Source organism: Bufo gargarizans, chromosome 2 (assembly GCF_014858855.1).
Source record: "Bufo gargarizans isolate SCDJY-AF-19 chromosome 2, ASM1485885v1, whole genome shotgun sequence".
Lineage (NCBI taxonomy): Eukaryota > Metazoa > Chordata > Amphibia > Anura > Bufonidae > Bufo > Bufo gargarizans.
The window spans coordinates 589,699,101-589,710,513 of record NC_058081.1 but is presented as its reverse complement, the minus strand read 5'-3'; the positions used below and the strand labels follow the sequence as shown (position 1 = coordinate 589,710,513).

The 11,413-nt window shown below is 47.8% G+C and overlaps 1 protein-coding gene across 3 annotated transcripts; it reads left to right on the top strand.

The window, feature by feature from the left end:
* Positions 1–1,411: 1,411 nt before the first annotated feature.
* On the top strand, positions 1,412–7,141 carry LOC122928713. Of its 3 annotated transcripts, XM_044281852.1 has the most exons (3): positions 1,412–2,268; positions 4,742–4,822; positions 5,744–7,141. In XM_044281852.1, exons 1-3 carry the CDS (start codon positions 2,031–2,033, stop codon positions 6,337–6,339), a joined length of 915 nt encoding a protein of 304 aa, XP_044137787.1. In that variant the 5' UTR covers positions 1,412–2,030; the 3' UTR covers positions 6,340–7,141. The 3 variants fall into 3 exon arrangements, with proteins under 3 accessions (XP_044137787.1, XP_044137788.1, XP_044137786.1); XM_044281853.1 differs by lacking the exon at positions 4,742–4,822 and having other exon boundaries at positions 5,744–7,137; XM_044281851.1 differs by having other exon boundaries at positions 4,742–7,132.
* Positions 7,142–11,413: the final 4,272 nt, after the last annotated feature.

Here is an 11,413-nt window from a genome sequence, read left to right as displayed (position 1 = left end):
TTGTGGGATGAGCAATGTATGACTATGCCGTGTTTTACTGCCCATGCAAGTTAGCAATGTAGCCGCCTTTGCAAGCAGCTCATCATTGCCTGCCATTTACCTGTTTCTAAGGTTACTGTTAATATTTTGTGCTCACATTGTGACCTTTTTGATTAAAGGGAGTCCTACACTGGAGCATGCATTCTTCACCTGGGTTCAGGCACTGCATCACATGGAATCAAAGTAGCTTTATTAAAAGTCTGAGAGCGGCAAAATGCCCCGTGACATCTCCTGCCCTCTCATTTTGAAGTAACAAAGTCATATTACTAGCTTTCAGGCCAAATCCTATTTGTACTGCAGGTCTAAAAGCACTGTGGCAAAGTAAGGTTCAAGCTAATTTACCTTGAGAACTCTGCTCACAAACCTGCATGAAAATACTGGAAAATAGAGTTATATTTCTCGAGTTGTGATATTATGTCTTGAACAGAATAAAGAAAATAGCTAAAAAGTACCCAAAATAAAAAGATCACCGGTAGACTGAATTGATTGAGCTGTTCTTCTCTGTGAGGTTGTCAAGGATTTCACATGTTTTTGTCTGGTTGTCAGAGTTTTTTCCTCTAGAGTGTTTTACGACCTGTTAGTAGAGGCAAAGACGTATTTTCTAAGAAAGAGAACCATCTCGCCGTCGTCACCTGTTGGAAGGGGCTCCCTATGAGACAGGATCCAACTTACCAACAAGCTTTGGGATTTGACAAAAGAATATAGCTAAGCCAGATATCCATCCGTAGACAGCTGTTTCACTGTGCTTGCCCCTCATGTGTGGGTGCGAGGCCTTGGATGTGGCTTAGGCAGGGTGCTGAATCGAGTTAAAGAGACTAGTCCTGTATGGAGACTTACTGGAAGTACTCTATGGTATGGAGAATCTTGGTCTCTTTAAGGAGATTCAGCACCCTGCCTAACCCTGTTAGTAGGATAAGTTGATCAGTGTGATTTCCCTCACCCATTGATCTGGAGGTTATAGGAAAAATTTTTAGAGGATAGTGGATCCACATATATAATGTCCACTATCAACCTATTGAAATGAAAGGAAGTTACAAAATCTGCTTTCGCTGCTCCGCCTTGGGTAATGGGAATAAAACAGGCAGTTGGATTCCCACAATGTATATTTAAAGTGAGGCCGTACGAAGCGGCACGCTTCAGGGGAGGCCGGCATGAGGGGTTTTGTGAGCAAGGGTCAGGGAAGGTAAGGGTTAAGTGGATGAGTGCAGGGAAAGGGGGGAGGAGCTAGGAAGGGGCGGGAAGCGGCAGGCTGTAGTAGTGGTGAGGCAGGTCAGCGCCCGCCATTTTAGGAGCAGAGAGGCAGCATCTTCTGAACGGCAGCATCAGAGACAGCAATGGCAGAAGCTGTGGAGGTGATGCTGCGGCACTTGAGGGAAGCAGCGGACACCAGGGGCAGCGACTGGCTGGAGGAGCAGGTGACTGCATTGCTAAGGGGGGCGGAGGTGGGTACGTCTGGCCCTACTCCAGCAGCTACACGGTCGCGGCGGGCACGGCCGCCGGCGCGCCTGAGCCCTGATTTACCCCCCCGGGTCCGGCGCCGTGTCAGGAGCCCCACAAGGGACCCTCCACGCCGGGAGCATTCTAAGGCTACTGCGGCCTCCCGGCGTGGGAGGAATCCATATGTCCGGCGGGACCCTCCAGAGGCTGTGGGGCCTCCCCCTCAGCCCACCACTTCAGCTACAAGGGAGTCAGGACCTGGTTCTGCAGGATCCCCTCCTGTCCCCAGGAGTGGGAGGCCTGCTCAGCGTGGGAGAGGTAGTGGCAGCAGAGGCAGCAGCGGGGCTGCGCGGTCGGCCAGGGCGGCCCGGCGCAGGCTCTTACAGGATGGGCCCCTTTCAGTGGCACACGAGGCTGCGCCTGTAGGTGCCGGGGACGGGCGCAGGCCTCGCCATGATGCGCTTCTTTCAGAGGAGGAGGACGAGGCTGTTCTGGACGGCTCCCCGCCCCAGAGCAGGCCTCTTGGGCATGAAGACAGGCGCGCAGATGCTTATATGGAGGACAGGGAGTTGCGCAGGCCATTTCCTGAGGGCGGACAGTTTGCTACTGGTCCTGACACCGTTGAAGACAGAGGGCGTCCCAGAGCCATTCCTAACGCACCCAGCAGTGATCCGGCTGGGGTGCTGCCGGCGAACAGCGCAAGTACCCACCAGAGGAACGTCGCGGATCCAGGAGTCGTACGTCAGGAATCAGGACCTGCGGCTGCCGGGTTCACAGCACCCGGGCAGCTAGGTGAGACATCACTGGGAACACTGTTATCTCTATTTAATGTGGCGCCTGGGGCGGGTGGGAGCAATAGTGCTATTATCGGTGGTTTGGGGCGCTTGCTGTGTGGTTTAGCTGGAGTTAGTCAGGATAGGGGGGCAATGGGGGCTACCCCCTTAGCAGCGTGGGGGTTGGGGGCAGAAAATAGCAATGTACCGGCGACCCCTAACAATAGTAATGTAGCAGTGGCCAATAGCACAGGTGTAGCCGAATCAGTGTCAGTGCAGACGCAGGCGGGAGGTGAGGAGGATAGGCCCAGATTAGATGACGCCGCGAAAGGGGAGGTGTATGTCTGCTTTGAGGGTCCCCTGGGAGCGCATTTGAAAACGGAGGTGCGTGAGAAAATTTGGAAGGGGGAGTATATAGAAATTTTTTCGCTGCTTCCGTTGGAGCGGTTCAACCTTGATGTGGTAAAAAAGGACGGAGTAAGAAAGGAGGATGATGATAAGCGTCGCTATCGCCTTATCCCTAGGTCTTTTAGTAATTGGCTGCAGGCCTTTGCTATTTTAGCAAGTGTGATTGGGGAGAAGAGTCCGGAATGCTGTTCCCCTTTATTTTGCTATCTGGATGCTATTGGGGAGGCCTATAGAGTGTATGGGGGTTCCGGGTGGTTACGGTATGACGAGCAGTTTCGTCAGAGGAAAGCGGTCCGTCCTAATATGAGATGGGACCATAAGGACATTGCTTTATGGATGAGGGTGACAGCGCCAGGTAGGAGTGGTCAGTCCTTTCGGAGTGAGTCAGGGGTTGGGGTACAGCAAGGTACAGGGCCGCCCCCAGTTGGAAGAGGATACTGCTTCCTTTTCAATGAGGGAAGTTGCAAATTCGGCCAAAAATGCAAATTTAGGCACGAATGTTCCGTGTGTGGCGGGGGCCATGGGGCTAGCAGATGTTTTAGAGGGGGTAGGCAAAGGGGAGGGGATAGTTTTGCAAAAGGGGCAGACCCCAGTGCGAGTGGAAAGGATGGTGGGGCATCTAAATAGATATCCGAACCAGGAGTTAGCTGGATTTTTGTATTCGGGGTTTAAGTTCGGTTTTCATATACCTTCGCACCCGTTACCAGTCTTAGAGAAGCGGAAGAATTTGCGCTCGGCATTGCAGTTCCCGGACATAGTGACAGGAAAGTTAGCTAAAGAGGTTTCCCTAGGGAGGATGGATGGGCCGTTTGTTACATCACCCATCAGTAACTTGCGAGTTTCCCCTTTGGGTTTGATCCCTAAGAAGGAGCCTAATAAATTTAGGCTCATCCACCATTTATCATTCCCTAAGGGTGCGTCGGTCAATGAGGGCATTGACCCGGAACTTTGTTCTGTGGTTTATGCTTCCTTTGATGCGGCTGTGGAATGGGTAAGGAAGCTGGGTCCGGGTACCCTGTTGGCAAAATGTGACATTGAAGCGGCATTTCGGTTGTTGCCAGTTCACCCGGATAGTTTGTATTTACTGGGTTGTTTTTGGAATGGCGCTTATTTTGTGGATAGGTGTTTGCCAATGGGCTGTTCAATATCGTGTGCATATTTTGAGCGTTTCAGTTCTTTTCTGGAGTGGGTGGTGGTTCAGGAATCAGGTTGTCACTCTGTCATTCATTATTTGGATGATTTCCTGTGTTTGGGGCCGGGGGGATCTAGGGTTTGTTCGTTGTTGTTATCCACATTACAGTCTGTTTTTGAGGGTTTCGGAGTCCCGTTAGCAGTAGGCAAAACGGTGGGGCCGGCTACTGAGCTAAGCTTTTTGGGTATCGTCATCGATACACAGCGGATGGAGTGTAGGCTACCAGTAGACAAAGTGTCAGAGTTAAGAACAGGGGTGGCGGCGGCATTGAGAGCAAAGAAGATTCGTCTGCGGGACCTGCAGTCTTTGTTGGGCAAATTGAACTTTGCATGCAGAATCCTACCAATGGGCCGCATTTTTAGTAGGAGGTTGGCTTCGGCGACAGGAGGGGTGGTGTCTCCTCACCATTTTATTAGACTAGGCAGTGAGTTGAAAGGGGATTTGAAAGTTTGGGATTCCTTTTTAAAACAGTTTAATGGCAGAGCATTAGTTATGGGGGGGGTGGTTGATGCGTTTGATTTCGAATTGTTTACGGATGCTGCGGGTGGAGCGGGTTTTGGGGCGTACTGTGAAGGGCAGTGGTGTGCGGGTCGGTGGCCTGAGTCCTGGGTACGAAACAGGGTGGGTAAGAAACGTGGCATTGTTGGAACTCTTCCCCATTGTGTTGGCAGTCACGCTCTGGGGGGAGAAGTTTCGGCACAAGAAGGTTCGTTTCCATTGTGACAACTTGGGAGTTGTGCAAGCCATCAACAGTGTAACGGCCTCTTCCCCCCCAGTTATTTGCCTGTTGCAGCAGTTGGTTCTCCGGTGCTTGTCCCTTAATGCTTGGGTGTTTGCAGTGCATGTGCCTGGTTCCTCTAACTGTATAGCTGACGCACTTTCTCGTTTTCAGTGGGAGCGGTTTCGCCAGCTGGCCCCGGAGGCGAGTCAGGTCGGATTGGTGTGTCCAGAGTCGTTGTGGGAGATCCTGGAGGTACCGTAGCTTGTCTGTTGCAGGCATCATTGAGTGAAGGCACGTGGAGGATGTACGATAGGGCTTGGAGTAGGTGGCAGCAGTGGTGTAATGACCTGGGGGTCGAGGTACTGGACGGGGAAATTCCGTTGTTACTGTTCATTGGCCACGTGAAGGATCTAGGTTGGTCGGTTGCCAAGATCAATGGTTGCATGGCGGGCTTGGCTTTCGGATTCAAGTTGCGGAATTCCCCGGACATTACTAAGTCCTTTTTGGTCCGTCAAATTTTGAAGGGTTATAGAAGGTTTCAGCGTGTCAAAGATTCCCGCCTACCGGTGTCCTTTTCGTTATTGTTACAGTTAGGGGAGCAGGTAGCTGGAGTGTGTCGCTCGGCTTGGGAGGTGAGCTTATTTAGACTAGCCTTTGCTCTGGCTTTTTTCGGAGCCTTTCGTTTAGGGGAGTTAGTGTGTGCAAGTGTGCGGCGGGAAGGGGGTCTGAGGAGCGAGGATGTAACGTTATATGACGACAGGGTGGTGATTTATCTGAGATTTTCAAAGACGGATCAGGAGGGGAGGGGTCATTTAGTCTCATTGTTTGAGGTGCCGGGATGTCTATTGTGTCCAGTACGGTGTTTGCAGGATTTTCAAGCAAGGGCAGGGGTCGCGGCAGGCCGGTTCTCAGACACGAGGATGGCTCCTTTTTATCGCGATTTCAATTTATAGCGGTATTCAAGAAATGTTTGCGTAATCTAGGAATGGACTCTGGCAAGTTTACGGGTCATTCCTTCAGGATAGGTGCTGCCACGGAGGCTGCTCGCTTGGGGGTGCGAGATGAAGTGATTAAGCGTATTGGGAGGTGGGAGTCGGAGCGTTTTCGGCTGTATGTGCGTTTAGGGGCAGTTTAAGGCTGTGTCTAACCAAGTTTGTCTCGTTCTTTTTTCAGGTGGTGCCCCGTTATTAGTTTGGATCCTGGGCCATTCGTTCGTGTTCTGGGGGGCATTACGAGCGGATGTTCGGCAGAATGGGCGGCAGCTGGGGTTTGATCGGGGGACAGCCATAGTGAGATGGATCGGACGCAGAGGTATGGCGTGGGGTAGTGTTTTGCAGGAGGTTCATCGGCAAGCCAGGTTAGATAGAGTCCCGGATATCTTGGTGTTGCATGTTGGGGGAAATGACCTAGGGGTCCGACCTTGCAGAGAGTTGATCAGGGATATTCGTTTTGATTTTTTGCGTTTGTGGTCCCTCTTCCCGTCAGTTGTCACTGTGTGGTCGGACATTGTCCCCAGGAAGGTCTGGAGGGAGGCGAGATCGGTTGAAAGGCTGAATAAGGCTAGGATTAAGCTGAACAGGGTGATTGGGCGGTTCTGTGCCAAACATGGGGCGGTGGTGGTGAGGCACCCCGAGTTGGAAGCAGGAACAGGAGGTTTTTGGAGACAGGATGGAGTCCACCTCAATGCGGTGGGCATTGATTTGTGGTCACTGGACTTACAGGGAGGTATCGAAACAGCCATCCGGGTGTGGCGGAACGCGCGAGCTTAAGGGCTGTCAAGCTGCGCGTTGTTGGCGGGGGGAGGTCATAGAAGCTGGGGCTACTGGATGGTAACGGTGAATGAGAGGGCCTCAATGGTGGGGCTGGACTCTCAGAGTTGGGGCACCTGGTTGGCTTGGTATGGCGTCCGTCAGTTGGTGTCCCCGAGCTTGTGGTACGCGGCTGGGGGCAAGATGGAATTGCCGTGGTGGTTTGTGGTCGTTTAAGGTGCAGTTAGGCGGCTTCTAGGACCTCCCTCGTCAGTTAGACATGTATATATTTATATATATATGTCATTGTTATATCAAGTGTTATGTTTATTCATGTTATTTATATTATTTAATAAAAGACGGCTGCTGTGGCCGATTTAATCCAAGCAGTGGCTGTGTGTGGTTATTGGGAGAGGAAAAGGGGAAGGTTAGTTAGCTAAATGATGGGGTAGTGGACCCGAGCGTAGCCAATAACCCTACTCAAGTGAGGCCGTACGAAGCGGCACGCTTCAGGGGAGGCCGGCATGAGGGGTTTTGTGAGCAAGGGTCAGGGAAGGTAAGGGTTAAGTGGATGAGTGCAGGGAAAGGGGGGAGGAGCTAGGAAGGGGCGGGAAGCGGCAGGCTGTAGTAGTGGTGAGGCAGGTCAGCGCCCGCCATTTTAGGAGCAGAGAGGCAGCATCTCCCTCCCTCCCTCCCGTAGTGTGTACTGGGATGTTTCAGGGCGGCAACGGTATATTATAGAGGGATGCATATAGGAAAAAGTAATAAAATAAAATAGGTGTATTTTCTAAATAAATAAAGGTATAAAAAAAAAAAAAATATATATATATAATAATTTGACTGGGGGTGGTGGACGGAGTGTGTCTTTAAGTGTTGCGTTTGTCGCAGCAGTCGTGGCGGGGGGAGGTCATAGAAGCTGGGGCTACTGGATGGTAACGGTGAATGAGAGGGCCTCAATGGTGGGGCTGGACTCTCAGAGTTGGGGCACCTGGTTGGCTTGGTATGGCGTCCGTCAGTTGGTGTCCCCGAGCTTGTGGTACGCGGCTGGGGGCAAGATGGAATTGCCGTGGTGGTTTGTGGTCGTTTAAGGTGCAGTTAGGCGGCTTCTAGGACCTCCCTCGTCAGTTAGACATGTATATATTTATATATATATGTCATTGTTATATCAAGTGTTATGTTTATTCATGTTATTTATATTATTTAATAAAAGACGGCTGCTGTGGCCGATTTAATCCAAGCAGTGACTGTGTGTGGTTATTGGGAGAGGAAAAGGGGAAGGTTAGTTAGCTAAATGATGGGGTAGTGGACCCGAGCGTAGCCAATAACCCTACTCATGACCTGAAGAAAAAAATTTGAGAGCATTGCCTTGGATAATACATTAGAATCTGAGTAATACATGAAATCGTATGCACATCATGTTATATTTGAAGGTTGTGCTAAATAAATCGTTATATTCATATAAGACCTGCAAAGAAGGGTCTGTTTCCTACATCTGAATATGCAGTAACCAGAAGGAGTTTACCTTCTGGTTACCTTTAGGAGGAACATATATGTTTCCAGGAAGGTTTTGTGTCGACCATCATGGCTGCCATTAGCCCTGAGTGGAAAATTTCTCCAGCTATATGGAACCATGGGGATGTATCCCTGCAGAACTGGACAGATGTTCTTTCAGAAGAAATTTAAACATAGAAATAGCTATTACCTGAGAAATTTGAAAGTCAATGAGTGCACTACCAGAAACTCAACACCCTCAATAGTCTCCCCGAAAGCATCAGGGACTCCAGCAAGAAGCTATAGGCAAACCCAGGATCCCCTCTTGCTAACTGATTGAGAAAAATCACTTAACAGGCTTTCTAGGTACTCTACAGAAAGGTTTCGAGGTACTAGGACAATGGATTTGGCTACATGTAGGGGATTTATATATAACAGTCACTGAAGAAATATATTTCCCCCCTTTTTTCTACTTCAGAATTGTCTCTCGGCTGTGAACTTCATTCTACCATTGTTTGATGGTTCTTTCTTTCCTTTGGATCCTGATCTGTCACTCTCATTTCACTCATGTCTTTGATGGAAGGATAATAGAAGGCCTTGGATGTAGACGTGGGATCAGATGTGATGTCAGTTGAAGCTCTGTGTGAGTGATGTGTTAGTAGATACACTGACTAAAAAAGGGTTCAACATTGAGAAATACGCTGGCACCCTTCCATTTACCAGCCACTGAAACAGTTGTCAAAAAGCAAAACTCATATGGAAAATAAGGAGTGTAAGTTTTATATATGATAATTGCAGACTGACTAAATGATTCTGTAACCAGATTTCATAACCATATAATTGCGTAAATTGCATGACAAGTGCTACATTGCATTAGAGAGAGAGACCAAATAATACAACAAAACTGATTAATATTAATATATCGGGTTAGATATTATTCTTATTTATTAACAGGGCTGTTTCTAGGACTGGGCAAGGGCTGCAACTGCACATGGCGCCACTTCTCTACCTTAGGGGGGGGGGGGGGAGCAGCGGGTATGCACTATTAACTAAGGCGCACTTCCATTGTGGACCGTATCATCGTCTTCAGGACAGCAATACAGTTACTGTATTTTTCGCCCCATAAGACGCTAAACTGGGGGAAAAATGCCCCTGCTTCTTATGGGGCGAATGTGGTGGCATCTTTCTATTTTTATTCCTGAGAATGGTAAATGGTCCCTTGCCTCTCTCTCTATCATTTTCTTTGATCAGATGGGCAAGATCCTCTACATCCTGAAGATCCTCGAGTTCTATTCCCAATTCTAAGCATTTTTTACGGTTTGTTTGTGTGAACATTTTATGCAAACTGATTTTTATAATAAATAGATGTAAATCTTTAATCCAGTCAAAAACATTGAACCTAGTAGTAGGTACAAACGATAATCCTTTAGATATCATTTTTAGTTCAGAGTATGTTAGTGTTGTACCCGACATCAATGAGGGGTCATAGCCCACTGGGGGCAAATTGTGAAGTTTATTATGACTAGGGGACTATAGGGAACATGATTACTAATATGGGCACAAAGGGGGACATTATTACTATTGGGGGCATTATAGGGAATTTTTGGAGTACTATTACCGTGAGGGGCACCCTGGCACAGTATTAGCTTAGCATAATTATTGTAGATGAGACTATGTTTGCAGCATTATTACTGTCAGGGCACAATTATGTTTGAGGGCACTGTGTCAATAATTAATGAAGAGGGTACTGTCTGTGCAGTACTAGTATTTCCAGGGAAATAATCAGGTTTTGAAGAATAATATTGGGGAGCACACTGGGTACAGTATTGGGGGTGGCAGAATGGGGTGTTTAGAGGGTGGGGAGGATGATGGAAAAGTAGGAAACTAAGATGTCTTTATGTAAAATTCTGCTGAGACAAGACTGAAAGAAGTCATCATAGCGGTCTGGTCCAAATGAAGAAGATGAGAAAAGAGAATCAGAGACATCACTGGATGTAATACAATATGTGTGTTGTGCTGTATTCTCCTGCATGTTTGGTAGTGTGGAAAGTAATTTAAATAGTACTAGTCATCTATCATGGGTGCTAATGTGGTGTCTGTCTTTTTGGCTGGAAGATTAGTGCTGCATGATGCTCTAATCTCTTAAATAAGAAGGAACTGCTGACAGAGGCTTAGAACAGAGCCTAGGACACTAGCATGAGAATAGCCTTTTCCAGAACTTGGGGGGGGATTATACGTTTTCACTCAGCTTTTCCAGTTCTTGAGGGGCACTATAGGTGTCTGAAAGCTTTCTGGAAGGGGAAGGGGGTAGAAGTATAGTTTGTCACTCAGCTTTCCTAGTTCTTGAGGGAGTAGCATATAGCTAGTGTGTGGTCCCCTATCACATTATTTTATAATATAGAGGGTTAAATTCCTACACTTGTTTTCTATATGCAGGGAGTTGGGGGGGTGGGGCACTTTTTTAATGGCTGGCCGCTGGTCCTTTTGTCTAGAAACTGCCCTTTTTATTAATATTATTTTTGTCCATGTTCATTCCTGGTGACTATAGCGATATAGTTTCTCTACATTTAGAGTTTTTAGTCTTGCTAATGACTTTTCATATAAAGTTAACTGTAGGCATCCATCATGCTGTCACGTGGTGCTCTGTATGCATTACAATGGCCAAACTGGAGATGTGGACCAACAGGGTTACTAATGGTTTTTGGAAAGTAGTGTATAAAGGATTGTGCATCCTTCGCCCTTAATCACTGCAAAAAGGTATGGAATTTCCTACAGGGAATCTCCAGGTCACTTCCCCTGGAGTCAAAGGTTAAAAAGGACCTAGATAGGTATAGGTATAACGTCTATGGCAACAAAAAACTCTACCAACAATATTTAGCAATATAAAATATAACTTTTAATTAAATTAAAAACCTACAAAGGTTAAAAACCTAGCTCAATTTAATTTGCTATGGCTTCAATAAAGCTCTGCCAGCTGGAAGTAGCAAGATAACAACAACCAGCAAGTGTATAGCTAAAGAAACCAGCTAAACATATCAACAGCCCATTACTAAATGCTGACACAGACCAGCAGAAGTTCCCTAATCATAGCTAAAGGAACAGTAGATACAAATTGAGGTCAGTAAGAGCAAGGGTCGAGGCTGGTTGAGGTCCATCATAAGCGTAGGTCAGGCACAGGTCAATGCAGGCTGCAAACAAGAAAACAAGTTCAGGTAAACAAGCCAGGTAGAAACCATTGTGAGGAGGAACAAACACACAAGGAAGCAGACTAGAAACAAATGGACCTTGCTCAACCCCAGAGTGGTGTGGCAAGGACCCTTACAAGACTTAGGGTACAGAGGGATTACCCGTAGCTGGAGACAGGTGCACTGCTCCTTTAATAGATCTGGAGCCCCTGTATGCACGTGACCCAGAAGCAGAGTTGTTCAGTGAGAAAGGCGAGCAGCTCTGGGTGCAGGACCATTGGGAGAGGTTACAACTTTGGCTTTAAATTGTAAAAACATTATTCGCTAGAAGCAATGCTAACATCTAGTAGTGGCATATTCCAGCGGCATACTACTCGATGCACACATGCAGGTACTCAGATCTTTACAGTTGCAGTACA

What these genes read in the sequence shown, in the direction of transcription:
- LOC122928713 (XM_044281851.1), top strand. Translation starts at nt 2,031, where the DNA reads ATGGAGGACAGGGAGTTGCGCAGGCCATTTCCTGAGGGCGGACAGTTT. An exon ending in CACAGCACCCGGGCAGCTAG is followed by an intron (nt 2,269 to 4,741) that starts GTGAGACATCAC and finishes TCTCGTTTTCAG; the next exon opens with TGGGAGCGGTTTCGCCAGCT.